Source organism: Lissotriton vulgaris, chromosome 2_2, assembly GCF_964263255.1.
Source record: "Lissotriton vulgaris chromosome 2_2, aLisVul1.2, whole genome shotgun sequence".
Classification (NCBI taxonomy): Eukaryota; Metazoa; Chordata; class Amphibia; order Caudata; family Salamandridae; genus Lissotriton; species Lissotriton vulgaris.
The window spans coordinates 191,908,588-191,931,550 of NC_141688.1; the positions used below are offsets into that span (position 1 = coordinate 191,908,588).

General features: G+C 49.8%; 1 protein-coding gene across 1 annotated transcript in view; it reads right to left on the bottom strand.

Annotated features, from left to right (window-relative positions):
* The window catches only part of PRMT3 (protein arginine methyltransferase 3), a 777,462-nt gene that overhangs the window by 635,403 nt on the left and 119,096 nt on the right, over positions 1–22,963 (bottom strand). Inside the window, exon 7 of the mRNA XM_086959509.1 lies at positions 483–548. Coding sequence (XP_086815635.1) covers positions 483–548 — 66 coding nt within the window. The remainder of the gene's footprint in view (positions 1–482; positions 549–22,963) is intronic.

Here is a 22,963-nt window from a genome sequence, read left to right on the forward strand (position 1 = left end):
CATGGACACTTTTTAAAAGAAATAAAGCAGGGTCTGAGGATGCACGCTGCTTCGAATAAAGGAGGCTTTGCTTTAGCATTCACGTGAAGGGTTGTAAATCAAATCTCGCAGATATAAGTGTGATTTAATGAAAAAAACAATCTCGGACATGAGTGGTTCGACGTGGCCGTGTCATGATAATTAATGAACAGCGCGCGGGGCGTGACAAGACCCGCATCAGCATTCCTCTTATCAGCATCCCGCACCCTCCAGGCGCGGCGCTCCGCTCTCTGGGTAAAGACGCGGAGCGTATTCAAATCAAAGGCCGTCGGGGCCCGCGAGGACGACTAGCGCCTTGATGCGCGAGAGGAGGCGCTATGCTGTGCCACGGACCTGCCCTGTCCTTGAAAATAGGGAGCTAGCCGCCTAATTCCTCATAAGCCCCTCCCCCTCACCGCCCCCGACCCCCACCTCCCCGTTTGTCACCTGGCTGCCCACAGTACCTTGTCCTTGAAGATGTGCTGGTTTTGGTAAATGAAGTCCCGGTAGCTTTCTGTTCGTACAGTGTCCTGGATAAAGAAACACAAACAAACGAGATCATACATCTTTACAAGAGAACAGGACCTACTACTTAAGAGAAGCCATTTTCAGTATTGCATCAACAAACATTCACACCCAGGCCACCCATGATTTTCAGACCGTGATATTCGACTGATACAGCCAACCTTTACTGTTATTTTTGCCTGTTTTGTTTCAAATGACGCATTGTATTATTCCGACATAAAAATAACAAAATATACATTTTAAATCTGCATATAAACGCAAATAAATCTAGGTATCAATGTGAATACAGTATCTTTAAAAAATAATAATTTATGTTGCTACACAAACAATTAAACACTAAAAACTAAATTTGGGGTTTATAGTGCCTTTATAACACGTTTCTAGTTCAACACAAAACGAGAGAATCTCACGAGATATTTTTTCATGAAGAGATCATTAAACAATCCTGTTCCTGTCAAAGTCACTCACTGTAAATATTGCAGATTTTCATATTTCATTTTCCACACCGTTCCTGAAGGGCATCGCTGCAGTTTGTTCCTTGCATGTCTGTCAAATTGGCCATTTAGGATTTTTTTTTGCCTAGTGAGCTGGAAAAAAGGCCAACCCTGCACTCCCAGCAGTCTGGCATTCCATATGGGCCTCCAGAAGAGAGGACCGAGCCATGCCAGGCTGAGCTTTTCTTTTACGAAAAGTTCAATGCGAGTATTAGTATAACCACTGAAGAAAAATAATGTATATTGGCGCACACATTAGTGGTTCTAAGCAGAATAATCCAAGTACACTGGGACGTAGCTACGGAGCTGCAAGCCCACGTGCCAGAAAGAACAGACATTAGCAGGGCTATAGGTCGGACTTCTGTGCACGTAAACAGCAATATAAATAACATGGTTTGTACATGGAGCGACCCTTGACCCCACCAGGTAGGTCGCTCCCCCTCCGCACAGCACCGCCTGTGTCTCCCTGCCCCAGCTGCCGCTTCTGAGGAAGTTCGAGGCCCTCCATCACCGGCAGGCTACCACCTGCGCCTCATCCTTGGTGGCCAGTGGTAGGCCGTAGGCAGGTTAGTTCATCCTCCGCTTTATTGCTTTTACCCTCAGGATACTCAAGACCTGGCTGTTCGATCAGTAGCGCCCCATATGTAGTGCGCTTTACAAATGATTGATTGATTGACTGACGGTGCATGCACTAATGCTGCACTGCACAGTAAAGCAGGTCCAACTGGATTTGAAGATGCGAGGAATAAGTGTCAACAAAGGTTTGCTGTTTGTACAGGATGTATATAAGAGGGAAAGAATTAAGTGTGATAACTAGGTGCAGTTTTCAAATGGATAATAAATAGTCCATTGTGTATTCCAACAGAAACACTTCATCCAAAGTGGAATGATAAACCAAACAGCCAACAGCCGTCAGTGAGACGGTCGGACCAAAGCCCTGTGCGAACACATATTTAAGAACTGATTGAAATACGATCGCGCACAGTTGAGCTGTCAGTCAAGTCGGGCATAAAAATGAGAGCCCTTCCCACGGCTGGATTGTATGAGAGACGGATATAACTGGGTTGCAGTGGGGCCCGCACCGCTGTGCGCCCCGGTGCTTTGCACTCATGAAATGAAATGAAATTAAATGAAATGAAGAAGGTTCTTAATAAAGCGCACTACGACCATGCGGCTTCCTGGCGCTGAAGTAGAAGGCTAAGGCAGAGAAGTAATTCAGCCGGAGTACGCTATGGAGAACAGATGTGTCTTGAGGGCTTTACGGAATTGGGGGTAGGTTGGGATAGACCTAATTGACAGAGGGAGGCTATTCCAGAAACGGGGAGCCAGTACCGAGAATCTGGTGCCTCCCGTTTTAGATTTTCGAAACCGCGGGACATTGAGGAGGAATTGGTTGGAAGAGCGGAGGGAGTGTAAGGGATGATGAGTGAATTGATGAAGGCTGGGGCCATACAAATGCGGGCCATGAAAGCCAGGCAGCCCAACTTAAAAAGAGATCTTTGGCAGATGGGAAGCCAGTGAAGGGATTTGAGGACAGGCGTGATGTGAGAAGATTTAGGCAGGCGATGAATGATTCGAGCAGCTTGGTTCTGGAAGGCCTGCAATCGGCGCAGTTCGTAAGCCGGGATGCCCGCGTAGAGACTATTCCCGTAATCAAGACGGGAAAGAATCATTGCTAGCATGATCAGTTTGAGGGCATCGGTGGAGAAGAAGCGGGACACTTTCCGGATAATACGGAGGGAGAGAAAACAAGAAGAAACAACAAAGTTAATCTGGGCATGCATGGAGAGGTCCCCACTGACTTTAATGCCCAGGGTCTTTGCAGAGGCCGATGGTATGGGCGAAGGGCCAAAGATGGGGGGCCAAAAAGCAGACAACCAAGGGGAGATGGAATGGCCAGTCAGGACTAACTCCGTCTTGTCCAGATTGAGCTTAAGTTGGTTACAATTCATCCACTCCGAGATGAAAACAAGAGTGGAGTGAAATTTAGGTAGGGAGTGCAAAGGAGAGGAAAGGTCAAAAACAAGCTGGAGGTCATCCGCATAGTTATATACGGAGACCCCCATGTCAAGGAGAGAAAGAATAAGGGGACAAATGTAAAGATTAAAGAGAAGGGGGGACAGGGAGGAACCTTGGGGGACCCCACAGGGGACCAAGCGGGTAGGGGAAATGTGGCCAGACAGATGGACTGCCTGAGTCCGTCCATTAAGAAAGGAGGCGCGCAAAGAGAGCGCGGTACCCTGAACGCCCGCTGCGCTGACCCGGTCGAGAAGGATGGAATGGTCGACCGTGTCAAACGCAGCGGACAGATCAAGCAGCATCAAAGCTTGAGGCAAGTTGGAATCCGCCTTGCTCTTGAGCTCGTCTAGGACGGACAGGACCACTGACTCCGTAGAGTGAACTGGGCGAAAACCCGCTTAGTGGGAGGCCAAGAGATGGTTATCCTCAATGAAGGAGGGGAGATAGGAGGTAATGTGGCTCTCCAATATCTTACCAAGGTAGCGAAGAAGGGAAATAGGTGTAAAATTGGAAGGAAGGGAGGGGTCTGCACAAGGCTTTTTTAAGATGGGGCGAACTATTGCGGATTTGAAAAATTTCGGAACTAGGCCTGAGGAGATAGAAGAGTTAAGAAGCGAAAGAAGGTAATCAGGACAGTGAGTGAAAAGCTCTCTCAGAATGTGAGCAGGGGAACCGGACTTATCTTTCTGAAGTAGTGCCAGAAAGGGGTTTAGAGCGATGGGTGGAAACTGATCAAGGAGCGAAGAGGGCGGGGGAAGTGAGAGGGAGGGAGAGAAACAAGGGGTGAGTTAGTTGAAGGAATGTTAGATTTGATCTTCGCGATTTTATCTAAAAAGAAGTCGTTAAGAGACAAACAAACAGCTTGGGAGGGGACAGGGTTGGAATTTGCTCTGTCCGAGGCGACTAAGTTGCGGACTATGGAAAAGATTTCATTCGGTTTGTTAGCTGATTGAGATATTTTTTCCGAAAAATACAGAGTTTAGGCCAAGAGAATAGCCTTCTTGTAATTAATCAAAAGAAGCTTATATTTGGATCGCAGAAGAGGACAGTAATTGCGTCTCCAATGGCGTTCAGAGCACCTAAGGTCCAGTTTGAGAACTTTCAATTCGTCTGTGAACCATTTTTTGGGTGTATGGGGGCGACAGGTCTTAACTTTTCTAAGAGGGGCAGCGCGATCACAAGTGGAAGACAGCCACCGATTCACAGCGTCTGCTTGAAGATCAATAGAGAGGGCACCTAGGTCAGGAGAAGAAGCAGCAAGAGAGGAACAAAGGAGGTAAAGATCAACCAGATTCCAATTGCGAGCTGTGATATTCTTAGTCAAAGGGGGTTTTTTTTGGGCTCCAAGCTCAATGAGAAATGAGATCAAAAAGTGGTCGGACCAGGTACAAGGGACGAGTGTGAGGGAAGTAATAGTACAGCTGGCTGACCATATCTGATCTAAGGTGTGGCCGTGAATATGGGTAGGGGAATGGAGGTGAGGAAGAAAATTAAGACACTGGAGAGTAGCTGAAAAGTCTTTGGAGGTCAGGTCCTCCCTAGGATCACCTGGCCAGTAATTAAAATCTCCGAGAAGGAGTACTGAAGAGTTGTTGACCACAAGAGTGGCCAGTAATTCTTGTAAAACAGGTACAAAAGTAGGCATATTCTGAGGGGGACGATACATTAAGACTATTGTGATGGGGGCTAAAACGAATGATCATCGCCACACCCCCGCTGGCCCTACCAGCTGGACGTTCCGCCCTAAGAGCGTAGTACGAGTCGGGGAGGGCGGACAACAGATCAGGAAGGGAATCAGCAGAAAACCAAGTCTCAGTAAGAAGCAAAAAGTCCAGAGCGTCAGTTTCCAGTAAGTTAAAGTGCTCATACTGGTGCTTGCCTGCTGATCTAGTGTTTAACAGGCAGGCAGTGGCCATGGTGGGTGTGGAGAAAGAGAGGGGAGTGAGGGGAGGGGAAGTCTGTAATCGGGGAGAGAGCAGTGCGGATTCAGGCGAAGGGGTAGAGGGAACAGAGATGCCCAGGGCCGCAACGTGCATAGACAAGGAAGGGGTGATAAACTGTCCTGTATTTAAGGGAAGAAGTTGGGCTGGGGTATAGGTGCGGATTGGGCCAGAGTCCGAGGCCCCTGGTCCCTGTCAGTCGCGGACGGGCGCAGACGGGCTTGCCTTTGGCGCGCCTTTGGCACGCTGACGGCGCGCCCGCAGCGCCCGTCCGCTGCGCGGACGGGGAAAGCACATTATTTATAGGGAGATAAGGTGGCGGGGCGTGGCCTAATGATGGTGGGCGTGGCCTCAGGAGGATGGCGGCGAGGAAGGATTAGTTACTTACCTGTAATCCTAGTTCTCTTCCAGGGGTATCCTCATCAAAGTCATAAGCATTAGAATATTCCCGCCCATGTGCGGGACCCCGGAAACACTATATTATATGTGCCCCACATATATATATATATAAATCATATATATATAAAAACATGCAATAGCAGCCAAATAACATAGAGCTGAAATATGCTGTGAAGAATTTCCACCATACATGAATAATAAGCATTAGAAACATGAGAAACAACACCAAAGATTGTTTAGAAATTGTTTTAATGCTCAGAAAGCAGTAGAAATTCTCATAACTCACTGGAAGCATAGGAAGCTCCCAGGCTGCATTGCAAACACACAGTCTAAAAAGACTGAAAAGCTAACCTGTAGCTGAATAGCAATAAACTGACACCGTGCCTTTAAGGCACTCATGACCCCCTGTATCCCATCATGCCCCAGGGGTGACAGTTAGGTCAGTTGTTCTTTTCGGAGACAGAAAAACAAACCCAATAACAAATAGTTTAACAATATCTCCTTATTAAAGAGTATCCTTTGCCCGGGGAGGCAGGAGGGTTGCTTATGACTTTGATGAGGATACCCCTGGAAGAGAACTAGGATTACAGGTAAGTAACTAATCCTTCTCTTCCAGGGGATTCTCATCAATAGTCATAATCATTAGAATAGAATAGCGAGCCTCTCCTCATCCTTGCGGGCAAAGGAAAGATAAGACAGTAATCTCATCAACAAGTCTGAGTAGACTATATGCTACCAAAACAGATTCCTCAAGGAGGCTTGCCCTACTTGAGTATCGGCCCTGGAATCAGATTAGAGGCAGTAATGCCTCGTAAAGGTATGAACCGATTTACAGGTTGCAGCCTTGCATATTTCTGACATTGGAATGTCATGTAAGAAAGCTACTGTAGCGGCCTTCCCTCTAGTGTAATGTGCTTTTGGAGACATCAACAAAGGCTTGCCTGCAAGCTGAAAGGCCAATTTAATGCAAGAGACAATCCATCTGGAGATGGACCTCTTGGCCACTGGAAAACCTGTACTCATTGAACCATAGTTCACAAACAGTTGGTCCGTTTTCCTGATCCCTTTAGTCTTTTCCAAATAAAACTTAAGCACTCTCTCAAGGTCTAAGGAGTGAAGTGACCGCTCGGCTGGGGTCGTAGGATTTGGAAAAAAGGAAGGGAGGGAAATAGACTGATTTATATGAAAATCAGAGATGACCTTAGGCAAGAAAGTTGGATGAGCCCTTAGAACTACTCTGTTGTGGTGGAAAACAGTATATGGTTCCTTCGCACAGAGCGCTTGTATCTCACTTACTCTGCGCGCAGAGGTAATCGCCACCAAAAAGGCTGCCTTCCAAGAGAGATGTTGCAAGGAGGCCTTGTGGATGGGCTCGAAAGGAGGTGACATTAACCTGGATAGAACTAGGTTTAATTCCCAAGGAGGAGAAGGATTTCGTACAGGGGGATACACTTTCTTTAACCCCTGTAGGAAGTCCTTAACCACTGGAACCTGAAAGAAAGACATCTGATCAGGTGATTTTCTGTATGCTACAATGGCTGACAAATGCACTCTAATAGAAGTGTACTTTAAACCAGCAGTTGCCAGGGAAAGGAGGTATGGTAAAATGACGTCCTCCTGCCCCTTAGTCAGATCTAAGTGATGATCCCTACACCACAAGTAAAACCTTTTCCACTTGAACGCATAGGACGCTCTCGTGGAAGGTCTCTTAGCCTCCTTTAAAATGTTCATGCATTCGGGAGGCAAGTTCAAATGTCCATATTGCAGGACCTCAGGAGCCATGCTGTTAGGTTCAATGATGGGAGGTTGGGATGCATTATCCTCCCGTTCATCTTGCTCAACAGGTCCGGCCTGCAAGGGAGCCGTTTGTGTGGACACACAGACAGATGTAGAAGGTCCGGGTACCACCACTGCCGATGCCAATCCGGAGCAATCAGGATAATTTCCATGTTCGACCTGAGGAGCTTGGAAACTACTCTCGGAATCAGAGCCAGGGGAGGAAACGCGTATGCGGACATCCCTGACCAATCCATCAGTAGAGCATCCCCCTGAGTTCCTGGCCGGTGGAACCTGGATGCAAAGGCGTGGCATTTGGCGTTTTCGTCGTCTGCAAACAAGTCTATGGATGGACGACCCCAGCAACGAAAAAGCACTTCTACTACTTCGTCGTTTAGCACCCAGTCTGGCTGATCTTCGAAGTGCCTGCTGAGTGCGTCTGCTTTCGCGTTCAACTCGCCCGGAAGGTGCACGGCCACTACTGTGAGCCCTCGAGAGAGAAGCCAATGCCAGAATGTTTGAGCCTCTCGAGAGAATGGGCAAGATCTTGTGCCCCCTTGTTTGTTCAGATAGAACATAGTGGTCGTATTGTCCGTCTGAACTAGGACTGAGTTGGATTCGATCGCTGGTAAGAAAGCTTTGAGAGCCAGGAATACCGCTCTGAGTTCCAGCATGTTGATGTGGTATGTCTGCTCCTGCGCAGACCACTGTCCTTGAATTTAAAGCGGACCCATGTGTGCTCCCCAGCCTTGCAGGGAGGTATCTGTCACTATAGACTGGGTAGGAACGGGTTGGTGAAACGGTACCCCCACCAGCACATTCTTTCTCCGAGTCCACCATTTGATGGCATCTTTCGTTGCCTGGGAAAGTGTGATATGATCTTCCCAGCATCCCGTCGCTGCGTCCCACTGATCCTCCAGAGCCTGTTGTAGAGGACGCATTCTCAGCCTGGCGTTTGGGATGAGAAAAATACAGGACGCCATGGAACCCAGTAGGGAAGCTACTTGTCGGGCTGTTGGAAGCCGAGACTCCAGCAGAATCCCACATTTCTGACTCATGGAAAAAAGTCTCTCCTCCGAAGGAAACGCTTTTCCCAAGCTTGTGTCCAGAACGGAGCCTAGGTAGTGGATGGACTGTGTAGGCCGCTGGACTGACTTCTCCAGGTTCACATGGATGCCGAGCCTGTGTAGCTGGTGCAGGCACAGTTGTAGATCGTGCGTCACTTGTACCGGAGATGGACCTTTTAGGAGCCAGTCGTCCAGGTATGGGTAAATGAAGAGACCCTTTTTGTGCAGAAAAGCCGCCACTACTGCCATGCATTTGGTGAAGACTCGTGGTGCGGACTTGAGACCGAAGGGTAACACCTTGTACTGGTAGTGTTTGTTCCCTACGACAAACCTCTAGTACTTGCGATGTTGTAGAGCACTTGGGATGTGAAAGTACTCATCTTGCAGATCCACCGAACACATCCAATCTCCGGCTTGAAGATGTGGACATATTTGGTGAAGCGCTAACATGCGGAACTTTTCTTTGACGATGACTTTGTTTAATAGTCGTAGGTCGAGTATTGGTCTGAACTTGTCCTCCTGATCTTTTTTGGGGACAAGGAAGTATCTGGAGTAAACCCCCTTTCCTCTTAGAGCGGGAGAAACCTCCTCTATCGCTCTTTTTTGCAGTAGGACTTTCACCTCTCTTCGGAGCAAGCTTAGCTGATGAGGACAAGAGCTCTTTGGCGGGATGCTCTTCGGAGGAGTCCGGAAACGTATCTTGTATCCATTGCGCAGTATATTCAACACCCACTGATCTCTTGTGATGCAGACCCACTCTGCCAGGTGTTGTGAAGCACTTCCTCCCACTGGAGTGGGTAACGGCGCCAGAGGAAGCCACTGTTCAGGCCTTTCCTCCTCTTGTGGTATTGGAGGACTGTTGGTGACCTCCTCTACCTCTGCTGGGCTTGCCTCGAAACTGGGGTTTCCCTTGGTTCTTATTTTGGGACCACTGAGGGGTTTGAACCCTCTGTTGAGCCCCTCTCCCCCTGTTGGACTTGAAGCGGCGGTTGAATTCTTTTTTCTTCTCCAAGCCGACCGCCTTCACCGTATCCAGTTCCGTCTTCATTCGGGTCATCTCTTCATCCGCATGTTCCTGAAGCGAGCGGAACCCGAAAAGGGGAGGTTAAGGATGCGATGCTGAGCATCCGGCTTCAGACCTGTAAGGCGCAACCAGGCCGATCTTCTGGCACAGACCCCATGTGAATAGGAATGAGCCGAAAGCACTACACCATCCGCAGCCGTGCTTATCATCTGATTCGCCACCAGACACCCATCTGTAACAGTCTCTTCAAAGTCCTGCTGGTCTTCTTTTGGCAGTTTGGCTTTGAATCTTTCCATAGAGTCCCATAAGGCCTGTCGTATCGACCCAGAAGCACAGCTGCACTAGAAACCTTAAGAGTGGAAGCAGCTGAGTTGCAAACCTTTCGACCCCAGGAGTCTTGAGCTTTGCTGTCCTTATCTGTTGGGACTGAAGAGGAACCAGCGACAGCGTGCGTCTTCCTCGCCGCTGCCACAATTACAGAGTCTGCTGGAGGGTCAGATTTTACAAACACTGGGTCAGAAGATGCCGGTTTGTACTTCTTCTGAATGCGGGCTGGTACCGCCCTGATCGCCGCTGGAGTTAGGAAAACCTCTTTGACAGGATCCATAATCCCCTGGATTAAAGGCAGCAGAGGCGGGGAGATGGCTTTCTTGTGTAAAGTCTAAAAAATGACTGTTGTTGTTACTTGAGGGACAGACATTTCAATGTTCAGCTTCAGTGCTCCTCTTTGCAGTACATCCAAATACGTGCCAATGTCATCCACTGGGGAGGACCTGGACGTAGGACTGTCCGTCAACGTAGGGGAGTAGTCCCTCTTGCACGACCTGGTGGAAGAGGTAGATGAAGTAGACCGAGTACGTCGACGTCTACGGTGAGCACTGTGTCTCCGCTCCCGCGATCTTTTTGAACGTTCCTCCCATCTAGGAGAGCGAGACCTGATTCGATCTTCTGTCCGAGGTTCCCTTCTAGGAGATCGGGATCTTCTGGGAGATCTGGCTGATGGTCGCACAGGTGATTTTCGCCTGGGAGGGCTACGCTTGTCCATCTCCTCCAACAGATCCTGAAGAGGAGACCTGTGCTGTGGGCTGGCATATTCCTGCATACGCTTGGTAGCCCCAGAATCTCGCCAATGGCCCAAAGATTTGTACCATCTAGGTGATAGTCTGATTTGCTCGGCCGAAGGATCTGGCCGACGCTCATGAGATCTGTGTACAGGACTTCTGGACCTTGAAGGTTCAGTTGAGGAGCCAGAGGAACATGAAGATGAATGACGGAGAGCAGACTCCGTCACCATGATCGCATCTGAATGCCTCGACGTCGAGCGTTCTTCCCTCGCCGTCGTACGCCTTCGAGGAGTCGGCGGATCAAACAATCTCGACCTCGAATGTCCATGAGAGGGTCTGTGGTCTCTCGACATCGAGCGGCGATGAGCAGCCGTCGATGGAGTTCTCAGTCTCGACGTCGAACGGCGATGACCGGCCGTCGACGGAGCTCTCTGCCTCGACGTCGAACGGCGATATCCCGCCCGTCGACGGAGCCCTCTCTCTCGATGTCGAACGACGATGTCCAGTCGTCGACGGAGGCTTCTCTCTCGACGTCGAACGACGATGTCCAGTCGTCGACGGAGCTTCCTGCCTCGACGTCGAATGGCGATGACTGGCCGTCGACGGAGTTTTCTGTCTCGACGTCGAGTGCCTGTGCGACGACTGCGGAGGGGTATTGGGCACCCTCGACGCCGAGCGCCGACAAGGCACTGACAGAGACTGCGGCCTCGACGCCGATCGACGAGCTACTGTCGACGGCGGAGGGGTCTTGGTCCTCGACGCCGAACGCCGCTTCTTGGACGACGGCGGAGGGGTCACACTTCTCGACGCCGGTCGTCGCCTGGATGACGACGGCGGAGGAGTAACCTCCCTCGACGCCGGTCGTCGCCTGGTTGACGACGGCGGAGGGGTTATGGATCTCAATGCCGACCGTCGCCCGGTTGACGGCGGCGGAGTCTTCCTCGACGCCGATCGTCGCCCGGTTGACGCCGGCAGAGGGGATTTGGACGACGGAGCTGGATCCTTCGACGTCGTCGACGTACCTGGTCTCTTCGACGGCGAGCCCGCCGTCGACGGTAGTTTAGAATAGAAAAACTCCACCGGTGGTTCTTTTCTCAGCGCCGAGCCCGACGCTGAAGTAGAAGGGTATGAAGACTTCTTTTTTGAAGATGTATGTACCTTCTTGGAGCCCTTCTTCACCGGTGATCTTCCTCTTGAAGCCCTGTGAGCCAGGCCATAAATGCAAATCCTCTCCCTGTCTTTGAGAGTTCTTCCTGATAGCTGCTCACAAGGAGCATAGGTGCCTGGATCATGATCTTCAGGCAGACACAGGATGCAGACGTCGTGGTTGTGAGAAGGTGGCCTGATATGCAGTGCTCACTATTCTAGTGAACACTATGTATCAGTCCAGCAACCCTTATTCATGATTGGTTGTAAGTCAACCTTATAGACCAGCTATCCTAGTAGCGTGGATACGAGCAGTCTAAGGCTAAAGACTCGAGAGGGCGTGTTAAGCCAGCTGTTTACCACACATATACCCCTTGAACACCAAGTGAAAGGACACCACACAAGTGTTATGAAAATAAACAGTTATTTATTAAGATTCACAACAGCCCTGTACTCTTTATGAGGACAGGGTACTAAGCACAAAACAAAACTCTTACGAAAATACTTAAGTTAGCACAGTATATACAAATGCCCGAGGGGCACGGAAAACCATATACTCTGAAAGTGGAATGCGAAATTACTAGCAGGTAAGTACAGTACTAATAGGCTTTGGAATCGCTAGGACTTGACTATAGAATCGTTAGATTACTTCTAGGAGACCCAGGGGACTCGGGTGCAGAGTGTGCACTCTCACGCGGGATGCGGGACAAAGTCTATGGTAGCTAGTAAAGACAAAGTTAGTGTTCTCGGGCGAACCCGACCTGGTAGGATGAAAACGAAAGTGGATTCGGACCCTTGGATAGTGAGGCTATGCTGGGGCACCGAAATGCCGAAGTTACCTAGCCCAGGGGCTGCAGCTGCATAGGTCTCAAAAGACGTCGGGAATCCTCGTTGACGGACCAGGAGCCTGGAAGAAAGAAGTTGCTGGCAGGCGACCAGTGAAGAAAGTTCGGTGGATCCAAGCCTGGATCGATGGAAGATGACACCTGAAAGCAGAGGGGACCAAGTTCGAGACTACTAGCCAGTAGTCAGTGGGCACCAGGAGGGCACCGGATGGTAGCCACCTCGACTAGGTGAGTGGGTGACGCTGTGCTCGGAGATCTCACGGACCAGGAGGCGTTGTCGGCGACCAGGATGGAGGATCGAGCTGTCCCACGAAGATAGAAGCTGTCGGCGTCGCTGGACCCAGGATTGGGCAACAAAGCCTTGACAAAATCAAGCCCACACGGTGGACCTAAAATGGCGTCTGGAGTGGACCAGGAGGGTCCGGGGTGCCTCTCTTGAAGAAGGAAGCAAGGGCCAGCCTGGAGCAACCAGACCAGCAGCAGTGATGTCGTCGGGCGTCGTTCAGAAGGCCACAAGCCAGCCGGCTAGTAGCCAAACAACGCGGTGCACAGCAAACAGCAGAAGGGCCCCACGCAGATCGTGGAGATGCAGGGAGGCTGATCTTGGGTGCTGGAGCTGCGCAGGGTTGGGGCTTCTCGGACCCCAAAGCACTCACCAGTGGAAGACTCGGTGGGCTTGTTACAAAGAAGTCGTGCAGTCTTGGCGATCGTCGGTCCCTCGAGGTCTCGTCGCACTCACAGTTCTCAGCTTTGCTGTAGAGGTGAGTAGAGGTCAGAGGTGCCAGGGAAGCCGGGTCTCGTCGAGCTGGGTCGTCGGATTCGTGAAGAAGGACTTGCAGCAGACCGCAGTGTTCTTAGGATGGTGCCCGCTTGATACAGGGTGACTACTCCTTAGCCACAAGGGAGAATCTTGAAGAAGGAAATCTTGATGCCTTTCGTAGAAAGTCGGGTCTTGATTCCAAAGATGATCTAATTTGAACAGGGGGCCCGCTCCCATCTTTATACTAAAAAAGGGGGCTGACCCGGTGACTAGGTCCTGCCTATGGGTGGGACTAGGAGGGGGGTGGTTACACCCCTCTCCCATGCCGGACTTCCCCAGGCCAGGGGCTGGTGTGCCTCTGGAACTGGTTCAGACTGGCCTATGCGTAGTGAGCTCCGGGGTGCCACTCAGCAGTCACCTTCCTGTAAAGCCCTGCCTACCCAGGATACACAAAACCATGTCTGGGATGGTGCTAGCACCGCCCCGGACAGGAAACCCTTTGTCCAGGCCTCCCTCGCTGGAAGGACTCCCAGCAGCAGGAGGTCAGACTCGTGTCTGTGGTGGCAGCATCCATTTTGTGGAGCTGAGGCTTTAGTTAACTTTAACCGGGGTTCACAGTTACATACATGTCGTGTCCCTCTAGAAGGGTGGAATGCTAACCCCGTCGCCAGAATTGGCGAGGGGTTAGTATTCCAATTCGTATGACACCTTACTCGACATGTTTTGATAAAGCAATACCAAAGTTAGCATTTAACCGCGAGGATTATAATGCACTTAAGAGTATATGGTATGCGATATCATGGAACAGCTATTAGGACTTGGTTCCGCAAGCTGCAGACAGGCTCAGCTCATGCCAGAGCACCATCTCACACGATTCCAATCACTCTGCCTTCAGGATTGTCAAGGCCTGCCTTAGGAGTGACTGATAGGAATCTGTGTGTCCATTTTAGGGTTAGGTATAGGTATACTACACCTACAGCAAAGGGTGATTACACGACTTTGCCCCAGCTGTCATGCAGCCAGTTGTGTCAAATTTAGGAGGCCAGCCAGGGGTGGCATAATACATGCTGCAGCCCCTGGCAGCCTTGGGTACACCTATGCCCTGAGTTACAGGGTCTGATAAGGTGGCCCAGTACCAATTGGTAGATGCACCTAGGGTACATGTTGTAATTTAGAAAGAGAACAGCCAGGCTGTGGGTCTGATTGGCAGGCCCACAGCCAGAGAAAGTCGTAAACCAGTGAAACAAAAGCAAAAAATCTGGGTGATCATAGGATTGCAGACCCTACTCTCCTACATGACCCCCCCCCCAAACTTTGGGACAATAAGCTAACCTTGACCAGGTGAGTCTTCTTGTTCTAAGTGGAAGTATCTGGAGAGCCCATCGGCATTGCCATGATCAGTACCAGGTCTATGTTCCACTGTAAAGTCCTTCCCCTGTAGGGAAATGGACCACCTAAGCAGTTTGGGGTTTTCACCCTTCATCTGATTTAGCCACAAGAGGGGCTTATGGTCGGTCTGAATCTTGAAGTGAGTGCCAAACAAGTATGGCCTCAGCTTCTTCAGGGCCCAAACCACAGCAAAGGCCTCCCTCTCAATAGCTGACCAATTCTTCTCTCTGGGGGTCAGCCTTCTGCTTATAAAAGCAATGGGCTGGTCTTGACCATCAAAATTCAGTTGAGAAAGAACAGCTCCCACACCCAACTCAGAAGCATCTGTTTGGACAATGAATGGTTTGGAGTAGTCTGGACTCTTAAGGATAGGTGCTGTGCACATGGCCTGCTTTAGGTCATCGAATGCTTTTTGACAGCCTGCTGTCCACTGAACCTTTTTTGGCATTTTCTTACTTGTCAGTTCATTTAATGGTGTCACAATGGAACCATAGTTCCTGACAAACTTTCTGTAGTATCCAGTCAGGCCCAAGAAAGCTCGAACCTGAGTCTGGGTGGTTGGAGGAGCCCAGTCCCTGATTGACTGTATTTTGCTCTCCAGTGGCTGAACCTGGCCTCCACCTACAAGGTGGCCCAGGTATACAACCTGTGTCTGCCCTATCTGGCACTTGGTGGCCTTGATAGTGAGGCCTGCTGCTTGCAGAGCCTCTAACACTTTCCTCAGGTGGACCAGGTGATCCTCCCAGGTGGAGCTAAAGACAGCAATATCATCTAGATATGCTGCACAGAAGTCATCCAGCCCAGTAAGGACTTGATTCACCAACCTTTGGAAGGTGGCAGGTGCATTTTTCAGACCAAAGGGCATCACCACAAATTGATAATGCCCACCAGGGGTTGAAAATGCTGTCTTGGGCTTGGCATCCTCAGCTAACCTGATTTGCCAATACCCAGCTGTTAAGTCAAATGTACTTAAGTAGTTGGCAGAAGCCAATCTATCTATAAGTTCATCTGCCCTTGGTATTGGGTGGGCATCAGTCTTAGTGACTGCATTGAGACCCCTGTAGTCTACGCAGAACCTCATCTCTCTCTTACCATCTTGGGTGTGAGGTTTAGGCACTAGAACTACTGGACTAGCCCAAGGGCTATCTGAGGGTTCAATGACTCCCAACTCCAACATTTTCTGCACTTCAGTTTTTATGCAGTCTCTAACATGATCAGGCTGCCTGTAGATTTTACTCTTGACTGGCAGGCTGTCACCAGTGTCAACCTCATGGGTGCACCAATTGGTCTGACTGGGTGTCAGAGAGAACATATGTCTAAAAGACTGAAGAACCTGTTTACAGTCTTTCTGTTGATGTTCAGAGAGGCTGCCACAAAAGACAACACCATCTACTGACCCATCATCAGGATTCTGAGTGAGCAGGTCTGGGAGAGGGTCACTCTCTTCCTCCTGTCCCTCATCAATGGCCATGAGCAAGCTCATGTCCTTCCTGTCGACATATGCTTTGAGCCTGTTGACATGGAGTACCCTGTGGGGGCTCCTGGGAGTTCCAAGGTCCACCAGGTAGGTGACCTCTCCCTTTTGCTCAAGAATTGTGTGGGGCCCAGACCATTTGTCTTTGAGTGCTGCTGGGGCCACTGGCTCCAACACCCACACCTTCTGTCCAGGCTGATAAACAGTCAGGACAGCCTTTTGGTCATGCCAAGCTTTTTGAAGTTCTTGACTGGCCTTAAGGTTTTCAGATGCCTTCTCCATATACTCAGCCATCCTGGAGCGGAGACCAAGTACATAGTCCACTATGTTGGTTGCAGGCTTTTTGAGAGGTCTCTCCCATCCTTCCTTCACCAAACACAGGGGGCCTCTCACAGGGTGCCCATACAAAAGTTCAAAAGGGCTGTAGCCAACCCCCTTTTGTGGGACCCCTCTGTAAGCAAACAGAAGGCAGGGAATCAGGACATCCCATCTACGCCTGAGCTTTTCAGGTAGTCCATGAATCATCCCTTTTAGGGTCCTGTTGAACCTTTCAACAAGCCCATTGCATTGTGGGTGATAGGGTGTAGTGAATTTGTAATTGACACCACATTCCTTCCACATAGCAGTTAAGTAGCTTGACATGAAGTTTGCTCCTCTGTCAGAGACAACCTCCTTAGGGAAGCCCACTCTGGAGAACACTCCAACTAGGGCCCTTGCCACCACAGGTGCTGTGGTGGTCCTAAGTGGAATAGCTTCAGGATACCTGGTGGCATGATCCACTACCACCAGTATAAACTTGTGCCCTGATGCTGTCTGGGGCTCCATTGGACCAACAATGTCAATCCCCACTCTTTCAAAGGGCACCCCCACCACAGGCATTGGTATAAGGGGGGCCTTTGTTGTGCCACCTGACTTACCACTGGCTTGGCAAGTGACACAGGAGCGACAAAACTCCTTGGTATCCTCATTCATGTGAGGCCAGTGAAAGTGTGAGACAAGCCTGTCCCAAGTCTTTGTCTGGCCTAAGTGACCTGCTAAGGGAATCTCATGGGCCAAGGTAAGTAGGAAACCTCTCTGAGACAAGGGTACAACCAGCCTCCTGGTCATGCCAGGCTTGGGGTCTCTTGACTCAGTGTACAGGAGTCCATCTTCCCAGTATACCTTGTGGGTACCTGTGGCGTTCCCAGCAGCCTCAGCAGCAGCCTGCTGTCTGAGGGGTTCAAGAGAAGGGCAGTCTAACTGGTCCTTCCCCAGGTCTTCTCTTGAGGGTCCCCCTGAACCCAAGAATTCAACTTGATCAAGTTCAAACTCTCTAGGCTCAGTTTCCCTCAATTCCTGTAGGTCAGCCTCCTCTGAGACTTGATCCACAACCTGGGGCAAGGGGGAAGGCACAGCCTTAACCCTACTGCTCTTTTTCTTGGAAGGTGTCTGGTCCATTGTTCCAGGATCCAGCACCTGTTCAGTGGGGCATTTCCTGACCTGTGACCTGGTCACAGCAAACACATGTGCTGGCAAGCCTAACATTTCCATGTGAGTCCTCTGCTCCACCTCTGTCCATTGTGATGACTCCAAATCATTGCCCAACAAACAATCCACTGGGAGGTCTGAACTAACTACAACCTTCTTTTGGCCAGTTACCCCTCCCCAGGAGAAAGCTACAATTGCCATACTGTGATTGGTAGTGACATTGCTTGCATTGGTCACCAGGAATTCTGTACCTGGCATGATCTGTCCAGGGTCCACAAAGTTAGGTGTCACCATTGTGACACTGGCACACGTGTCCCTATAGGCCTGAGCCATTTTTCCATTAATGAAAGGTGTCTGTCTGTATTTGCCCAAAGTATTGGGACTTATGTCAGGGGACATATCCATATCCCCTGTACTGACATGGACAGCCTGAGTGAGTGTACCAACTAAGTTGTCACACCCCTCAGAACCCAGGGTTAACCCTACTAAACCCTTGGGAGGTGCACTACCACGGCTGACTGTACTAGGGGGCACAGGTGCCTTAGGGGCTGCAGTGGCAGGAGTCTGCCCTCCTCCTTTCTTGGTGCACTCACTAAACCAGTGAGTTTTACTTTTGCAGTATTGGCACCACCTTTTAGATTGGCCTTCTTTCTTCTTTTGGGGAGCCTGACCCCCACCCTCTTTGGGTTGTTGGGGACCTGTCGAAGACTTCTGGTCAGTTTGTTCCCCCTTAGAATCTTTACCCTTCTGGTCTGCTTTCTTCTGACCACCTTGATTCTGGCCCTGGTTCTGTTTAACTCTTGTTCTAACCCATCTGTCTGCCTTCTTTCCCAATTCTTGGGGAGAGGTCAGATCCGAGTCGACAAGATGCTGATGCAACAACTGGTTCTGACAATTGTTTAAAATTTGTTCTCTCATCATCAAATTATACAATCCTTTATAATCAGTAACCTTACTGCCCAGCAACCAGCCCTCAAAAGCCTTAGTGGCACAATCTACAAAGTCAGACCAATCTTGAGACTGAGTTTTCTGGGTATCCCTGAACAGCACCCTGTACTGCTCAGTGGTTAGGCCAAACCCTTCAACCAGTGTATTTTTCAAGATTTTGTAATTGTTAGCATCCTCCACTCTTGTAGTGAGGAGCTTATCTCTACCTTTGCCTTCAAAGGAGAGCCACAAGATAGCTGCCCACTGCGTCTGGGGAACACCCTGCACAGTGCAGGCCCTCTCCAGAGCAGTAATCCATTTGTGGATGTCATCCCCTTGTTTAAAGGGGGGCACTATCTTACCAAGGTGCTTTGTATCAAAACTCCTTTCCCTATTGCTAGGTACAATGCTGCCACCAGTGGGGACTACCCCACTTAACTGTTGCTCTCTAGCAAAGGCAAGCCTTTCTTTGGCCAGGGCAAGTTCTTCCCTTTCAATCCTCAGATTGGCTGCCCTTTCTTTAGCTTCATACACTCTCCTCTGAGGGGATGTCATCCCTCTTTGAGAAGAGTTGTGAGAGCCATTGGTTTGAAGGGATCTGCCAGAGCCTCTTGACAGAGATCTGGCTCGTCCATTCCCAATGTTAAGCTGACCTGATAGTGGTCCCAGGGGTCCCCCAGTACCACTGTCATGTTTGCTTAAGTTGGACCTGGTTAGTCTACTGACTTCTACCTGTCCCTTATCTGCCTCATCTCCAGAGGGATCCTCATTCTCATCCTCCTCCACATCTTCATTCTCAGTTGAGAGGAGGATTAGGTCAGGGTCTCCTCTGGTTCCCTCAAGGGGAGGTATGCCTCCATCTGGATTAGAAGGGCTAAGAAGTTTCTCAGCCTTTCTGGCATCATAAGTCTCTAGGAGACCAATCAGAAAGGAGGTGGTGGGGTTAGCCCCTTGCTTAATCTTCCTAGAGGTACATACTTGTCGTAACTCATGGAAGCTAAGCACAGTATATCTTGAAGGGATGACCTGTGGAGGGTCAACTGACACAAGGGGAGACTCAGAGTTTCCTCCTTTGTCCGACATACTGTTTCTAGTGTGGTGTAAGTGATGCACCTACCTACACTATGTGTTTACCTACTGATCCCTTGCTAAGAGTTGCAGCCAAGGTGTGCTAGGCCTTGAGGAGCTGCAACAGCTGGTTCAGTAGAACTCAGAGTATTCTAAGCTTGGTTATATGTACTAACAGTACTTATGTGATCTTTCAACAAGATATTCTTAGGATACGTGTGGTAAAACAACAGCAAGCTCAAATCCCAACCGCTGCTCACCAATGTGAGAAGGTGGCCTGATATGCAGTGCTCACTATTCTAGTGAACACTATGTATCAGTCCAGCAACCCTTATTGATGATTGGTTGTAAGTCAACCTTATAGACCAGCTATCCTAGTAGCGTGGATACGAGCAGTCTAAGGCTAAAGACTCGAGAGGGCGTGTTAAGCCAGCTGTTTACCACACATATACCCCTTGAACACCAAGTGAAAGGACACCACACAAGTGTTATGAAAATAAACAGTTATTTATTAAGATTCACAACAGCCCTGTACTCTTTATGAGGACAGGGTACTAAGCACAAAACAAAACTCTTACGAAAATACTTAAGTTAGCACAGTATATACAAATGCCCGAGGGGCACGGAAAACCATATACTCTGAAAGTGGAATGCGAAATTACTAGCAGGTAAGTACAGTACTAATAGGCTTTGGACTTGACTATAGAATCGTTAGATTACTTCTAGGAGACCCAGGGGACTCAGGTGCAGAGTGTGCACTCTCACGCGGGATGCGGGACAAAGTCTATGGTAGCTAGTAAAGACAAAGTTAGTGTTCTCGGGCGAACCCGACCTGGTAGGAAGAAAACGAAAGTGGATTCGGACCCTTGGATAGTGAGGCTATGCTGGGGCACCGAAATGCCGAAGTTACCTAGCCCAGGGGCTGCAGCTGCATAGGTCTCAAAAGACGTCGGGAATCCTCGTTGACGGACCAGGAGCCTGGAAGAAAGAAGTTGCTGGCAGGCGACCAGTGAAGAAAGTTCGGTGGATCCAAGCCTGGATCGATGGAAGATGACACCTGAAAGCAGAGGGGACCAAGTTCGAGACTACTAGCCAGTAGTCAGTGGGCACCAGGAGGGCACCGGATGGTAGCCACCTCGACTAGGTGAGTGGGTGACGCTGTGCTCGGAGATCTCACGGACCAGGAGGCGTTGTCGGCGACCAGGATGGAGGATCGAGCTGTCCCACGAAGATAGAAGCTGTCGGCGTCGCTGGACCCAGGATTGGGCAACAAAGCCTTGGCAAAATCAAGCCCACGCGGTGGACCTAAAATGGCGTCTGGAGTGGACCAGGAGGGTCCGGGGTGCCTCTCTTGAAGAAGGAAGCAAGGGCCAGCCTGGAGCAACCAGACCAGCAGCAGTGATGTCGTCGGGCGTCGTTCAGAAGGCCACAAGCCAGCCGGCTAGTAGCCAAACAACGCGGTGCACAGCAAACAGCAGAAGGGCCCCACGCAGATCGTGGAGATGCAGGGAGGCTGATCTTGGGTGCTGGAGCTGCGCAGGGTTGGGGCTTCTCGGACCCCAAAGCACTCACCAGTGGAAGACTCAGTGGGCTTGTTACAAAGAAGTCGTGCAGTCTTGGCGATCGTCGGTCCCTCGAGGTCTCGTCGCACTCACAGTTCTCAGCTTTGCTGTAGAGGTGAGTAGAGGTCAGAGGTGCCAGGGAAGCCGGGTCTCGTCGAGCTGGGTCGTCGGATTCGTGAAGAAGGACTTGCAGCAGACCGCAGTGTTCTTAGGATGGTGCCCGCTTGATGCAGGGTGACTACTCCTTAGCCACAAGGGAGAATCTTGAAGAAGGAAATCTTGATGCCTTTCGTAGAAAGTCGGGTCTTGATTCCAAAGATGATCTAATTTGAACAGGGGGCCCGCTCCCATCTTTATACTAAAAAAGGGGGCTGACCCGGTGACTAGGTCCTGCCTATGGGTGGGACTAGGAGGGGGGTGGTTACACCCCTCTCCCATGCCGGACTTCCCCAGGCCAGGGGCTGGTGTGCCCCTGGAACTGGTTCAGACTGGCCTATGCGTAGTGAGCTCCGGGGTGCCACTCAGCAGTCACCTTCCTGTAAAGCCCTGCCTACCCAGGATACACAAAACCATGTCTGGGATGGTGCTAGCACCGCCCCGGACAGGAAACCCTTTGTCCAGGCCTCCCTCGCTGGAAGGACTCCCAGCAGCAGGAGGTCAGACTCGTGTCTGTGGTGGCAGCATCCATTTTGTGGAGCTGAGGCTTTAGTTAACTTTAACCGGGGTTCACAGTTACATACATGTCGTGTCCCTCTAGAAGGGTGGAATGCTAACCCCGTCGCCAGAATTGGCGAGGGGTTAGTATTCCAATTCGTATGACACCTTACTCGACATGTTTTGATAAAGCAGTACCAAAGTTAGCATTTAACCGCGAGGATTATAATGCACTTAAGAGTATATGGTATGCGATATCATAGAACAGCTATTAGGACTTGGTTCCGCAAGCTGCAGACAGGCTCAGCTCATGCCAGAGCACCATCTCACACGATTCCAAGCACTCTGCCTTCAGGATTGTCAAGGCCTGCCATAGGAGTGACTGATAGGAATCTGTGTGTCCATTTTAGGGTTAGGTATAGGTATACTACACCTACAGCAAAGGGTGATTACACGACTTTGCCCCAGCTGTCATGCAGCCAGTTGTGTCAAATTTAGGAGGCCAGCCAGGGGTGGCATAATACATGCTGCAGCCCCTGGCAGCCCTGGTTACACCTATGCCCTGAGTTACAGGGTCTGATAAGGTGGCCCAGTACCAATTGGTAGATGCACCTAGGGTACATGTTGTAATTTAGAAAGAGAACAGCCAGGCTGTGGGTCTGATTGGCAGGCCCACAGCCAGAGAAAGTCGTAAACCAGTGAAACAAAAGCAAAAAATCTGGGTGATCATAGGATTGCAGACCCTACTCTCCTACAGTGGTTGTCTGATTTTGCCTTCTTGTTGCCACAAGAAGGACATTTGTCAAAGAGTGAAGGCATTCTCAGATGAAAATGTTCACCAAACTGACTGAAAAAAGCAGTATCTTACTTGACTAGATATTAACTGTCAAAGTAAGAGTAAAAATTGTCAAAAGTGAAGTATTTTTCTGTCAAAAACCAGAAAAATAGTGGAGCTGTGTAACCAGGGTCCTTCTCTGAAGGAGCCGGAAAGAACAACTGACCTAACTGTCACCCCTGGGCCATGACGGGATACAGGGGGTCATTAGTGCCTTAAAGGCACGGTGTCAGTTTATTGCTATTCAGCTACAGGTTAGCTTTTCAGTCTTTTTAGACTGTGTGTTTGCAATGCAGCCTGGGAGCTTCCTATGCTTCCAGTGAGTTATGAGAATTTCTACTGCTTTCTGAGCATTAAAACAATTTCTAAACAATCTTTGGTGTTGTTTCTCATGTTTCTAATGCTTATTATTCATGTATGGTGGAAATTCTTCTCAGCATATTTCAGCTCTGTTATTTGGCTGCTATTGCATGTTTTTATATATATATGATTTATATATATATATATATA